The following is a 15,435-nucleotide window of genomic DNA, read 5'->3' as shown; positions in this document are numbered from 1 at the left end:
TAGATAGAGAGTTAAGGTTTTGGAGTGAACTAGAAACTAGAGAGAGCTAGTGATATGAAGAAGAAAATGTAGCGAGAGAGAAAGGGTTGGGTTACCCTGAGGACTGAGGTATAGTGTGAGGTAAGGCTGAAAGAGATGATGAATTAGGGGGATGTAGAAAGCAGTAGTATTTTGCATGTTATTAGGGCATTGTTTAATGCTTACTACCTCAGTGTGGGGCACTGAAGCGCTTGTCCAAGGGGTAGCATGCTACACTGTGTTGGTGCTATTGGACGAGTCCTATCTTTGCTTTGAGCCTGTTATGGAACTGTTTAGGTATCTTACATAATGACCACTGAGGTCCAGTTATCACGATATGGGATGCAGCAGTTAGCAGTATGATGGATGAGGAAGTGTGAAATAAACACTCATTTGTATGATCTGTGTTATGTTGGCAGCCTTGATCAGCTCTCTGAGTGCCTTTAGTTTGTTGTTTATGTTTTATTTTCTCAATCCGTTATCCTATGCTGGCTGTTGAAGGAGCTTGTCATCCTAATTTTATGTATCCTTGAACTTTGCCGCTAACTGGACAGCACATATACAGGCTATGCTAGCCCACTTAAATTACAAATCATAAGTACTCAGACAGGACTTCCAAGACTCCAAGACCACAAAGTTCTGCCACAAATTGCTGGTAACAAGAGGGCTTTAACACCATACACTTTGCAGAAAGGATGATGATAACGCATTTGTCATAGTACATCTTTTTATCTGATATCTAATAATGGTAATCATATAAAGTAGAACTGTAACACAATCTATCTGGGCACATCTCTGATCCCCCTCACTCTTTATCAACACCTGTTGCCTGTTGAGGATAATACATATATATATATATATATATATATATATATATATATATATATATATATATATATATATATATGTGTATATATATATATACACACACACACACACACATACACACATGAATACACACACATATATGTACATACATATACATATTTAAACCGTGAGTAAATATACATTAGTTAAACAGGTTTAAAGAGTATGTGTGTAGTTTATTGTTATGACATAGTAGCAATACATAGTTTCTAAAGAACTATATATATCTAGAATATATACATAATCAGATAAAAAATATTTATCAACACAGGCATGTGCAGTCCATAACTGTTTGAATATGGTGGTTATGAAGAAAAGAGCCAACTCTTGCGTAGTCTTCTGAAGACAAGATAGTTATCTGTGGATCTTATAGTTGGGGTTAATGAATTCCATATTTTGGCTGCTTGAACGGAGAAGGATGTAACACCTATAGTCTTTTTCTTGTATGGTGTTGTTCTAAGGCAGTGCGCCAATCTTGAGCGGAGGTTTCTTTGTTAAATGTATTTGGTTATTTTGTTTCTGATAAAAAAGCGGCCCTGTTCCATGTATAGCTTTATGGGTGATACAAAGCAGCTTGAAGGTGCATCTTCTGGCAACGGGTAACCAGTGTAATGCTCTCAAGGCAGGGGAGATGTGGGCTTGTGGCTTTACATGTAATAGTAACCTGGCTGCGGAGTTCTGAATACGTTGTAGTTTTTTCATAATAGATAGAGATGATCCATGGAAGAGGCATTGGCATAATCCAGTTTGGATAGTACAAGCGAGATAGTAGTCTGCACATTGTGTGGAAATCCGATGTGGGGTAAGGTGCATCACAGAGACTTCAAGGTGATGAAGCTTGTTCATGCTAATTTGTCCACTTGGGCATTCATTGTTAACTTGGAGTCCATGGTGATTCCAAGGTTTTTAACTTCCTTGGATAATTGAGGAGGTGGTCCGAGATTGTCAGGCCAGGCGCACAGTAGGTCATAATTTTTCCTGTCACCACGTATGAGTATTTCAGTTTTGGAGGCATCTAGTTTGAGATGGCTCAAAGTCATCCACTGATCAACGTCTCTGAGACAACTGAAGATAAGTGAGTTTTTGGGGCATTCTAGTTTAAGTAGTATTTGTGTGTCATCTGCATAGTTGTAGCATGTAAGATGAAAATCATTGATCAGTTCTGGTAATGATATCATGTAGATGTTGAAAAGCAAAGGTGAGATGATTGATCCTTGGGGGACCCCTGCTTTTGTGAGGTAGGGTTTGGATGAGAAGGGGGAAGAATAGATGATCTTAGTTATTTTTTGAAGGTAGGATGTAATCCAGTCGTGAGCAGTCCCTTTTATGCCAGCTTCGTGGAGTCTTTGAATTAGGGTGTCATGGTCAACCTTATCAAAGGCAGCCGAGAGGTCCAAGAGAAGTAGTGCAGCAACTCCATTGTGTTTTTAAGATCATCCCAGATTGTTACCAGCAGGACCGTCATAAAGACTAGAGTAACTGTCTTTCATCTATGGTTAGACTGAGAAGACAAAGTAGACATAGTTTACTATGTATGTGAAGTATGTCAGGGAGCTATGATTAGGGACCTATATGTCATTAGCCAAGTTGCTTGTCTTCTTGTGCAGAATGGGTGGTATTGATTGGCTATTATATCGTATCTGTATGTTGAGGTCATTGCAAGGTTAAATTAGGTGGAGTTCCCCAATGTGTGTCACATGCCTTGTCTGTTTTCCTGTCATGGTGTGGTTATTGTAACTGTTTCATAGCTGTAGATTGTGGTTATTTTGGCAGAACAGTTATCATTTTGATTTCTATCCCAGGTCAAGTGGTTGATGTAGTTATCTTGAGCACAACCAGGTTTTCTCCTTTCTTCTGACTTTAAATGCTACTCAATGCTTCAAAGCTTGGTGGGCAATGACTTTTAGACCATGCAGCTTGTACGAAGAAAGAAGAACTCTTATAAAGGTACATATGTTGAGAGATGAGGTAGTGAGAGGCATGTACCAGGAGAGACAGAACCTACCTCTTTTCACTGATTAAAAAGTTGGAGCCGCTTTGAACAGATCCTCCCTAAAAGACTAGGTAAAATTCTACTGAGAGGCCTTAAAGACCTAGGACCTTCCTTGACAGCAAATGGCAAATAACTTCAATTATCTCATCAATAGGTACATCTCTTTCTAGCAAAATTCTATTACGCACATCAGACAATTTGATTAGGCCAGTCTTTCCCCAAAGCTGTTTTTTGGGAATGAGTAGGAGCCATGCAAAGTTTTGTTATACGCCTTAAATCCATGTACTTTACTAAAATCAAAGATCATTTTCTGTCCCAGTGAATTTGTTTTACTCCCAATTTACCAGGAGCCCTCGTCCCTCATGTTCAACCCCATTTAAATTTTCTGACCTTGTTTCCAATTTTTGTTAAATGTTCCACTAACCCCTATGTAATGAGCCTTAGCTGCTCCTTATACCACCTATTATTATTCATTACAGAGTGTGGCCAACTGCATCACACACTTAGAGTCTGGGGGTAATTACATATTAATTTTGACCTCCAGGATTGTCACTTCTAAGGTCCTGATTATGAATCTATGTTCTGCCTGATCAAAAAAGTGTCCCAGTGTGGGAATACCAGGCCAGATTCTTTTCAACTGGAAAAGCCAGCTGGTAAAATCAAGTGTCAGGCAGAGAGTTCACTAGTGTAGCTCGGGGGGAACAATGAATGCTGTTTTTCTGCAGGCCATATCCTTCTCTGCTCCCTGACCCATTCCCCATCTCTGCTCTGCAGCCAGCTATGGCACCCCGCTCCTATTTACCTCCTGTTCAGAGCAGGTGCTGAATAATTGCAGAGTTGTCCTCAGAATCAAGACTCCACACACAGAAAAAAGACCCATTAATTCTAGGTCTGGCTGTTAGTCCACATTTCAAAGACAGAACATGTAATTGCATGGTGCAGTTATCAACTTCAGTCAGTGATCGAATGCCTGATAATTTTGGCACACCCTCAACGTACAACTTGTAATCAGGGCCTGAGCCTATAATAGATTGTTATGGTGCTTTACGTTTAAAAGCGACATGCACATGGTCTGCCCTCTGGCAATGGTTATATAAGGCTCCAATAAGAAAACACCCAAATCCATTGCCCCTTAGTTTTCTATAAAGAATTTGTATTTGACTGCCGAAGCCTTTGATGAATAAGCAGTTTCTCACTTCCCAGGCACCACTTCTACATTTCTGTTCTATTTTTAGCTCATTCCCCTCAGTCATGAACAGTTGGGGGTGAGCAGAGATTCTCCAGGCCAGGAGGCCAGCTGAGCTAACGACGGAAGAGTAATCGGTGGCAGTGAAAAAATAATCTACACTGGAAAGGGACATCTGATAAGAACAAATACTATGATTCCTGTTTAAAAGGCTCTAGACCAGTGGTTCCCAACCTGTGGTCCGGGGACCCCTGGGGGTCCGCGAAGCCTTCTCAGGGGGTCCGGGACTGCTTCGAAAATTAAAAAAATATTAACAAATAATGACAAATTAGGTCCCATGCTTCCAGTAATGACTCAGTGGGGGTCCCCGGGTTCCAATGATGATTCAGTGGGGGTCCCTGGGTTCGATTAATGATAAAGTGGGGGTCCACAGAAGTCAAAAGGTTGGTAACCAATGCTCTAGACATCTGAGACCTATTGCCATTGAGAACCTACTAGTTCCCATAGGTTGAGTCTCCAGTCATTTCCAATCGAAACCTGTCTTTCATAAGGTCCTTAACTTTGCTGAAATCTCCACCCACTATAAATAGCAACACAGAGGCTTCCACTATCCATGCCTCCAATTTAGCTATCTCTACAACTTGAAGTCTTAGGTGGGCATAAACACACAAGCTTGTGCACCTAAGATGTGCCCTCCTCTTGGACATTTTCACATAACACCCATTTTTGGAACTCAGTAATTGAAAGGGATTGAGTAGGTTCTCAATGGCAATAGGTCTTGGATGTCTAGCGCCTTTTAAACATAAATGATGGCCACCACTTTAGAGCTGCTTAAGCAAACCACATTTTAAAGCAAGAAATATTTGCTTCTGCCTATGAACTGGCATTATTCTCCTGTTGGGTGAGTTTCTTGGATTAATACCATACCTGGTCTATGCCTTTCCAAAAGTGTGTAGCTGTGCCTCTTTAATTTTGTCTCTTTATCCATTCACATTCCAAGAGAGAACTCCTCAGAAATTAATGGACTCAGCATGAATCCAAAGTACTATCATTCTTTCGAGAATGCAATATCATTTGTAACACAATATCTCTAGAAGGACTTCTCCCCCCATAATGCAGCATGTGTTACTATGTGAAGAACATAATCCCAATTCACCTACCCCTCTCAATTGCTCTGCAGGCCTGAACTCCCTATTGTCCTCTATCTACTAAGTGTCTGTCTCCCCAAAATTAAACTTGCAAAAAGATTTCTCAACCGATAGAGTATAAGAACACAAACCGGTGGTGGTTTCTCCATGAGGTCAGGCGAGCGTCGCTCCCATGCCCACTGTGTGCCACAGGTGACAAACATAAAATGGCAATGAAATTATTTAATTGCCATTTTATCTTTTCACCCATTGTGAGTGCTGCAGTGCCCTGGGCCCGAGGCAAAAGACATGGGGGCATGTCCTCGAGCTGTGGCTGGCTTGATGCTCCAAAGTGCGCATGTCACTTAGGCTGGCTGTTTTTCGCCGGCCAAAGTGACATGCGCACTTTGGAGCTCTCCACTCAGCTGTCTTAAGACAGCACAGGCCTCCAGGGCCTGAAGGAGTGTCCGGCTGGCCTGCTCATCTAATCCAGACATTTTTTTAATGCCGGTTAACAGCATGAGAGCTGTGTATGGATTGTTTGTGGGAGCATCACAGCAGACTGCAGTTTGCAGAACACAGAGGAGGGCGTGCCGCAGTTTGGAAGTACCTTTTATTTTAATTTTTATTTAACATAGGGTTTGGAGGGAGGGGTTGTTTTATTATGGGCTTTTGGAGGGAGGGAGTATTTTATCTTGTGCTTTTGAGGGACAGGGTGTTTTATTAAAGGCTTTTGGAGGAAGGAGGTATTCTATTTTTTTTGGGGGGGGGAAGTGGTGGGGCACTTCGCTCGCCCCACCACTTTTTAAGGTTACCAGCTGCCCTTGGCTCCAACTCCACCTCTGTGTGATCCTTTAGTGCAAGCAGAGATGTTGATGGATGCTCCATCCACCCGGTGAATAAACTAATGTATCATGGTGAATATTATCAAAACTGGTGAAAATCCAGCAATCCGGCAGGCCAACTAGCATATCATTCGAATTACTCAACAGAGTAGGTTGGAAAGGCCCAAGTTCACACTGTATTCTCAGGTTCTTTATCTTCATCCACTCCTCGCCTTACGGATGTTGACTATTTTTCGTATGATTCAGAATCAGGATAACATACCATCATTATTGGCCTGTTCTGAAGTCCTCTGTATTTCCTGGTCCAGTCTCCTCATGTAGGTGCCTGGGCTCAATCCACACTTCTTGATGGGTCTTCCTTTCTCTACACAGACTGCCAGCCTCATATATATTCAGACTATGAGGAAAACCACACACACCTCTCTGTAATTATATAAACATTTCCAAAATCATTGCCATGAAGGTAAGTCCTAATTTCCAGCGATTCTTTACTAAGTTAAAACTCCTTGCTTTGTTTTCTACTGCTGCAGTGACATTCAGGAAGAGGAGGATATTGCCATTATCACATTGAGTTGTCCTTGTCACACTCGCATGTTGGAGTATAGCATCCTATTCATAGTTCAGGAATCCGGTACTTTTAGCCATTAGGCTGCAGGTCATGGAGAGGGTTTCCTTTCAGGACTCTATGGGACCTTTTGCTAGATAATAAGGCTGACAGTCCTTCAGGTGTGAGAGTCATCCACGTCTATTGTTCAAGGAAGAGTTTTACCTTATAGTTCAGAGTCCATTCTGTGAAGCTCACACATTGGACACTGTTCCTCGATATCCTTCACTCTACATAGTAGATGCCCCTCAAGGAAAGTTAGGGTGTGTCAGTCTCTAGCGTTTTTACTTTTTCCTTAAGTACCTTAATTTCCAACACCATCTGTTTCAAACTTGGCTACAACACTTCAACTGTTTTGAAGAGTTTCTTACGTTCAGTGCATAAAATATTAAGGCCTATATTTCTGGAGTCTATTTTATGCTTAAGAGTTGTTTGAGTGCTGTGGACCAGTGTAAGGCATTCTCTCACAGGGTGGCTTCAGGCTAAGAAAATACTTGAGGCACCCAATCCAAACCCAATCCTGAAGCACAGTGTCCCCCTCCATGTGAGGAACAGGTAAAATCACATTTGCCCAGGCTGTTTGAGGGACGGTGTCTCACCCCTCACTGTCCATTATTTGTTTAAGCTTGACACTACCACTGGAACACCAGTAGGAAGTGGCATAAATAAGGTCTGCAGTCTCTCATGTTGCTATAATGAGGGTGTTGTCCCTAATGGTAGATTGCCACCTTGATGATTCCTCCAAGGCCTTTTGCATACTACTCCTAAATTGGCAGTTTTCTCCCAAGAATTAGTGAGATAGGAGGTGACCACTCATGCACCTGGTCACTCTTTGAATAAATAGAATTGCAACCCCTCCGACCCTACCTGGGCATTTTGACAAATAACTTGTGGAACACGCATGAAGGCCCACAACATCTGATTAACAGGGTCCCCCAAACATAATGTAATCTTTGTCTTTGTGGGGTAACAGATCAACAAGCCCATCGCAGTGGCAGACTTTTGCAAAAAAGGCCCAAGAACAGAAAGTGCGCCTCGGACCCTCCATTAGGCTGTCCGATGAGACTGTGATAAGATTGGTGGTGTAATATGAGCACAAAGATATGGCTATCATTTACGTGAAACAATGGGAATAAGAATTGTACAGCAGGAGGTAGTGCCCAGTAATCAGCACGCATGTCAGCCTGAGGCCGTTGCGGCAATCCTTACTGCACATGTAGGAGCACAACTTATTACAAGAACCCATTGGCACACTACAGGTATCTTCCTGGCTGTGCTCTCCACCTCGCATACCTTTGAAACTGCCTGAGGTGAACCACAGAACTCTGGTCACATTCACATCCCCACTGGATCCAGCTCTGGGGATGCTTCCCCCACTGCTCAAGCCACACACTGTGCTTCTTCTGGTTCCCAGGAGCCCAACCACTACACCGTAATCCATGGTCTCCCCCTGCCCCCCTCTAGACTGCAATAATTTGGTGCTATCATGTTCTCCATTTTGTATCCTGATTAGCTCAACTGTCTCTTCTATCAAACGCCAAGGGGGAGGAAGCACTCCCACACACGGCCTTACCTTGGTGACTTGGGTTTAATTTGCCTCAGATGTCACTACCTTCATCCAGGAGGCAAGATAAACCCCTTCACCTTTTTCCCTAAGCAGGATGTAGTGTGGCTGATTTCACCAGGTAAGCCGGAGCACCTGTTTCAAGCAACTATCTTGTCATACACAAGCCCACACCAAATTCCCATCTTGTCCCTTAGTCATAATTGCTAAAATTCATATTGAAAATGGACTGCATTCATATGCTAAAGTAGCAGATATATGTCGCAGATATATATGCTAACCTCTTTCCTGTAGTTCACCCAATATCTGAGCCTTGACATCCTTGATTCTATCCAACATTTGGTATATACCCCTATTTTCTGGATGCAGAATAGCAGACATGCCATTATCCTGTAAAGATCTACATTTTATTTTCATCTAGGGCTGTACCTGTTGAGTCTTTTTAAAACATTTTAGTTGTCACTTTTGTTGGATATCATAGAGAAGCATGAGGAGGCGTCAGGCAGGAATCCAGTTCATTAATAGTGCAATTAGTGTATTATTAAGTGGTGCCCAAAGCAGGCCACTCAAACGATGCCCGAGAACATAGGTTGTCGTATTTTCAAATGACTATAAAACAGAACTATGAAAATAAAACAAATCAAACATTGCAATTATCAAATACTACACAAGGAGATTTACAAAGTATCACAAGAGCAGAGAAATGAAGCTATTATGGTAAAATGTATTGAGGAGATTAAGTGTCAGCACATAGAGGAGAGGAACAGCAGGCAGCTGCCATTGTCAGACCCCTTACAGTTCCAGAAGTCCACACATCTCCCTTTCTAGAACACAACAAAAAAACAAGGAAAATAAAAACTTACAGGTGCCACTATAAGTGTCAAAGGGTTTATTGTACTTTGGGATTAGCAAATAGTTTCTCTTTACCTTATTGTTACTAGCCATAGAAGTAAGGCAACATGTACATCATGTATCACTTCCCACTTGATAAAGCCCTCCCTGTACCTAGAAAGACAAATATGTTGTTTATTCCAACTTTGAAACTTAAAGGTTCCATGAGCACCTGCATACATGAACCCTCTTGTCCCTGAACTTGTTTGCAGAACACTCGTTATTTCCCAGGCACACAGGGACTCTCACCACCTTCACGAGAACTCTTTCAGAGGTTTCCTTCTCAGTTTCCCCATAACAGCATTTCCCACTTCATAATCACACCTACGTAGAATCATTTCCTCATAGTTTCTTCCATTGATTCTCTCTTTTGCAATCCAAACGTTTTTCAGAACCCTTCCTACTTCTCTACCCCTCATTTGCTCAAAGGAGGAGGTTTCTCCATTTCTCTGAGATTTTACTATTCCTCAAAATGTTTTTTGGAACCATTCCTAGTTTTCTATCCCTCATTTTCTCAAATGGGGTGGTTTCTCCATTCTTGTGAGATGTGGTGCAGCTAGCCCACACCATGTCTTCTACGCTGTTCCTCCAGTTTTCTCCATTACACAATGCCAGTTGTAAATCCTCTTTTATCCAATTTCACCTTTCCACAGTTCTATTACCCTGGTTAGAATACACAGATGTACGTGAATTACTAATTCTAAAATGCTTAGAAAGTTTCACAAGAAACTAATTGAACTGTGTTGATGGTAGCTTTCTTAGGCACCCTTCTGTCCGTACTGACACATGAACCAAACTTGATTTCCACCCACTGAGAATAGTGATGTGCCAGAACCCCAAAAGGACCAGAAATATCCAAGGATAACTTCCTCCACAGCAACTCTTACATACCTGACACCTTGCATTGTTTGTTAACAGTGCTCTGCGATTTGTTGCTCCATTCACAAGCTACAAATAACCACACTTTCTCTTCAGTACTCTTAGCCCCCGAGGCCACAAAAAGTAAATTTTCAACCTTCCTTTGGTCTTCTCTTACTGGGGTGAAATTTATGAGCCATGATTAAGATTCTCACCTGCATGCCACTGGAAACCACCAAGTGTTCATATAGATACAATAACTCATCCTTCCACAACAATTCGTCCCACAAAATATGAAAGGTCAAAACTACCCCAGACCACTACTATTTATCTGCCTAATCCTTCTTCATGTACTCAGCTACACTCTAAATGGACTTGTGTCCCTTCGTAGCTTCAAACCATTCATTCTTTCAAATGCTGCCACCTGACAACTCTGACACTGGTGCTGTAATTTCCTCTTCACCATTCGATATCTCATTATTCTTGTCTTCAGGACTGGCAGGCGAGATAGACAATAAGCCCTATATGTTGCTGATTACAAGCACTTACTCATGCTTTAAATTGAACTTCAGAAACTGATATTTCTACTTGTGGAGTTGCCTGTACACTGCCTTTAGTGGTAAAGAGATCTACTAACAGAAGGTTATCAGTGGGTACAGTGAACAGGACCCCCTCTATATGAGTAACATTTTTTGTGAAGTGTTTTATGTGTACAGTCTTATCTGCAAACCCTTGAATAAATTTGGAATAGTACTTGGCCAGTCCCACAAAAGACCTCAACTGCTCCTTGTCTTTGGGACTGAGACCATCAATGATGGCTATGACGATTCCATCCTTAGAAGCAACACCATATCAGCTTATGTGATGCCAAAAGTAATCTACAATGTGCTTCCTTATTTTACATTTTTCTTTAGAGAGTAAAATCATGTTCCTTCAATACCGCCAAAATATTAAGCAGAGTTTTGTCTTGTTCCTTGTGTGTGAGGCCAAAAGCCAAAATAAGACCTTGAAACTAGAACACATTTGGTGCAGCACATGCTGTAATGCTGCTGATCAACACCAAACCAAAACACACAGGATCATATCTAAATGCACCCTCTTGGATTATATATGATGTCAACGCCTTTGTCATCATGCAGAGCCACTCTTATAGACTGATAACAAATCCAGGGTCATAAATATGGCTGCTCCCTTAACTGTTGCCAATATTTCTCCAATTTGTGGTAGGAGATGTTGATCAAACCACAAATTCTTGTTTAAAATCTAAGATGGCCATTTGCTTTATGTGCCACTGCGATTGGGGAAAACCACTTCACAAACTCTGTTTCCTCACTGACACCCACTTGACACAACCGATTGAGCTCCTTCATAAGATCTTCCCTCACCAATAGCAGTACGGTACATTCCTCATCTTATGTGCTTGGGGCGTCACATTTTCTTTTAGTATTATGCAGTGAATTGGAGAACATCTGGGGAAATAGCTTCTCTCCCTTAGCATTCACTTCCTGATCTTCTGTTGCCTCCAAAATTATGTCCTCGCACCCTTTCACTTGAATGAGATGATTCCGGACTAAGTTCATCATCCATTCTCCCTGCTCTGTCCACCCAAGCAAACATGGCCCATCCTTGGCTGTGCACACTTTAGCCTGTCTGTGTGTTTGCCAAAGTGGCCTTGAAATATGCCACCACTTGTATTGGTGTATTTCTTTAGTCTTTAAGTGTAATGTGTAGGGGATTTAAGCTCCTGTCCTTCAAAGAGTCCAGTAAATGTTTTCCTATGAGCGTGTATTTATCACCGGAATCTACCCATAGGTCGATCGTCTAAACTCAAATTAAGAAACCACAACAGGGACCATCTTTACACAATTTACCATCTTCCCACACTTGCAGTTCAAACTTTTCTGGTACATAGATATTGTTTACCTCTCTTACACAAGCTTGGTCTTTGTATCTCCAACAATCTGCCACCATTCTATTTTTACCCATACACTTGAGGGCATTATGTCCCTTGCACTTGTGATAAGCTTGCAAGGCAATTCCGGCTTATAATATATGACCGCATTACTATATCCCCATCTAAAACAGAGTTTGTTATGAGTTTGAACTTCGCTGCTTTACTCGTTACACTGACTTCCTGAGTCAGCTGTTTCATTCATTGCAACACGCTTCAGATCTGTTTGCAATATAGATAGCCTTTTCCAGAGCCAATTTTCCAATTAAAATAGTTTCTCTTGAAGGTTCAAGTTTAACTTTTTGTGAAACAACTGATCCTGAATCATCTCGTTATGGAATTACCCATAGTTGCAAAATAAAGCGGATATAAAAGCATCTATTGGTTCACTGGGGAGTTGACCCTCTTCCCCAAGAACTTATCTTGCTACATGTAATTCTTACCTATTTACAACACCACTTGTTGGTACTCATACAATGCTTCATGTCCTTGTTCCTCCTCTAATTCGATGGGATGCAGTGTTTTAAGATTTTCTCAACCATCAGCGTCCATACATTTTTTTTAAGAAGTGCTAATTTTCTTTTCCCAGTGGCTGTGTCACAGCCAATAATTTCAGTGTAAGCCTCAAACCCTTCCTTTCACTGGTTTCACTCTATTTCTGGTTTCCCTGGTGCAGCAGAAAATGCTCACTGTGAGGAATTCTCTGATCTTTTTAGAGGTGGCTGTCATGGTTTCAAATCAACTGATAATGAGTTGAGACCTCTAATTATGAGTCTGATTTAATGTTCAGCAGATGGTTTGGTGGGTCGGGTACCTCATCGCGTTTGCAACAGAGTATTCTGTCTGCCAAAAGCTAAGGGCCCAATTTAAATCTTGGAACAGAGGAAGCTCCGTTGCAGGGGGGGCGGAGTTCCGTCCCTGCCAAGACTATGGTTTGCCCGCCAGACTGAAATGTGGGTGGACCATAATTTGACAATGGCAGAGACTACTATGTCTCCACCGTGGTTAAACTTCTCCAAAAGCCCAATGGAGTAAGGACCATCAGATGTTTGGCTATATGTCTGCCCACCTAATTTAGATGGACAGACATGTAGCTGTTTTTCAGTGCCCATCACTGCCATGAAAAAAGGGGCACTGAAAAGTGCAAAATGCTTCCATCACTATGGGAGGAAACCTCCAAGGCTTTGGGGGTATTTTTTTCTAATTTTCAAACAGACAATCCCACTTAAGGATTTTCTTTTTGAAAATAAAAATAAAACTTTGAAAGTTTTCTAATGTTGATGGAGACATACTGCAAAATTGCAATGCATTGACAGAAATTGCTTTGACAGTGGTTCCTGCCAATTCTCAAAATGCCTGCTCATCTGATGAACATTTCCATAGTTGTCACTCGCCACCTCTGTCAGTAATTTACTCTGTGACCCTAATGAAGGACAGGCTGAACACCAATAAATAAATCATGCTGTAAATCTAATTTGGTCCAAAGGTTATATGTTGGGTCATCCAGACACTGAATTGCTCTTCTATTTGGAAGGTTATTCACATTACCAGACAGCACCGTGCAAGAGAACAATGGCTGAAGTAGGCTGACCCACTGCCTAATCCTATGTTGCTGTCAGTGAAAGAAAAATGTTAATGACATTTGTATGCACCAGTGGCATAAGAGTGCTGACCAAACTGTAATTTGAATTTTAAATACTGACCCATGCCTCCCAAATGAGATAACACACTTTCTCTTAATAATATTCTGATCTAGGGTTGTGTAGAATGTACATACCTAACGTCTGATAATTCTGAATTCTCACAGGATGACCAGAAGGAAGAAAACGATATGGCCCTTAAACGAGCAGCTCTCCTAGAGAAACGGTTAAGACGAGAACAAGAAAATAATCTTCGAAAACAAGAGCTGGAAGCTGAGTTAGAACAGAAGAAGGAAGAAGCAAGGTACAACCACTTGCAAGAGCTCAGTGAATTAGCTTGCTAGAACAGTAGTTTAAAACAGATAGTTAATTTGCTCCAGGTGTACTGTATGCAAGCTGTAGCCCCATTAAACTAATCAGTTGTTTCTGTTACAGGCTAGACTTCTGAACAGGAAAGGTAGTAGTCAGGGTTACCATGATTTGTTTAGCGAGTGAAGATTTTTTTAGCGAGTGAGGACAAACTAGCCAAGGTTCCCTCCACTGGCAAACGTCTATACAAACAAAAGAAAAACAATATTGATAATACAGTTTTCTAATAGGGTGAGCACCACAAGGTATTAAAGCAAGCAATCCTTTAAAAATATAACATAACACATGTTTGATATAGGGCTCAAGTTAGGACAAATGAAGGTGGGATGATGACTCCTACTCTGAACTTGAGACAGTTGTTGGGCTTATTGTACGTGCTTTTGGCAGGGTCAAAGGAAGGGACTGATGTTTTTTTTTTTACGTGGTTTCTTAAAGTCTCTAATGTAACCACTGCACTGAAAGTATTTAATGTTAATCTGGGGACTGGATAAAGCATTCACATTAGTTTACCAATGGAGTAGAATTAGGGAGAAGAAATGGCAGGAAAAGGTATCTCACAGTATCCAGAGACCCGATTTATGGGCCATGGATCCCACCAACCACAAGGGGTAGTCCGCAGATCTTCATGGAGAGAGGTTGCAAGACATAGGTCCTCATTATGACATGGCCCTCATTATGGTCTTGGCGGGCGGCGGAGGCCTCCCGTCATTGCCATCCCGCCAGCCCGATTATGGCTTCCCAGCTCGGCCGGTGGGTGGAACTGGCCCAGTGCGGAACAGAGCCTTAACATTGCAGCTGGCTCCTAATGGAGCCGACAGGAATGTGGCGGTGCAGCAGGTGCAGCAGCACCTGTCACGCAACCGACTGCCTGTAATTCAGGCAGTGGAATGCACAATGAGGCTGTGCATGGGGGCCCCTGCACTAACTATGCCAAGTGCATGGGCAGTGCAGGGGCCCCCATACTGCCAGCCTTTCCATGGTGGTGTTTACCGCCATAGACAGGCTGGCAGATGGGACTCGTAATTCCCAGGGCAGGCATGTTTTGGCAAATTTGGGTTGTGAAATGTGTTAATGAGCTATTTTTCTTGGTACAGATACACAAATACTTATTGTCTTATTCAAACTGTGCCATCACTGCCATTTCTGTAGAAACTGATTTTGAAAATGATTCCACTCCTAATGCCAGGATTATGTATATTATTTGTGTTTCCTTAAGTGAATAAAAAGTATTTGTTTTCATACAATCAATATTTGGAAATATGCATTTTGCAAGTCTCTCACTCCGATGTAGTCTCTCCTTTTGCACATTTGTTCAACATCTTAAGGTCCAGAATGTGCCAGAACTTTTGCTTTGCATTCTTTTACAGTAAATGAAAATAGCAAAAGTATTAACAGAATCAGGGTTCAACCATATGTGCAGAGGATGGCTTTGCTCAAAAACATGACGACAAAGACCTCAATCTTCTGGGAAAAAAAATAACGTAACCACATCCTTTCAGAAGAATAGGATGTTGAAGCGAGA

The 15,435-nt window shown here is 41.7% G+C and overlaps 1 protein-coding gene across 4 annotated transcripts in view; it reads left to right on the top strand.

The window, feature by feature from the left end:
• Positions 1-15,435, top strand: part of CAMSAP2 (calmodulin regulated spectrin associated protein family member 2) — a 452,998-nt gene that overhangs the window by 398,723 nt on the left and 38,840 nt on the right. For all 4 annotated transcript variants that reach the window (XM_069231424.1, XM_069231423.1, XM_069231426.1 and 1 more), the window contains one exon: positions 13,712-13,848. In XM_069231424.1, coding sequence (XP_069087525.1) covers positions 13,712-13,848 — 137 coding nt within the window. The remainder of the gene's footprint in view (positions 1-13,711; positions 13,849-15,435) is intronic.

Source organism: Pleurodeles waltl, chromosome 4_2 (genome assembly GCF_031143425.1).
Source record: "Pleurodeles waltl isolate 20211129_DDA chromosome 4_2, aPleWal1.hap1.20221129, whole genome shotgun sequence".
Classification (NCBI taxonomy): Eukaryota; Metazoa; Chordata; class Amphibia; order Caudata; family Salamandridae; genus Pleurodeles; species Pleurodeles waltl.
This window is presented reverse-complemented; position numbering and strand designations above follow the sequence as displayed.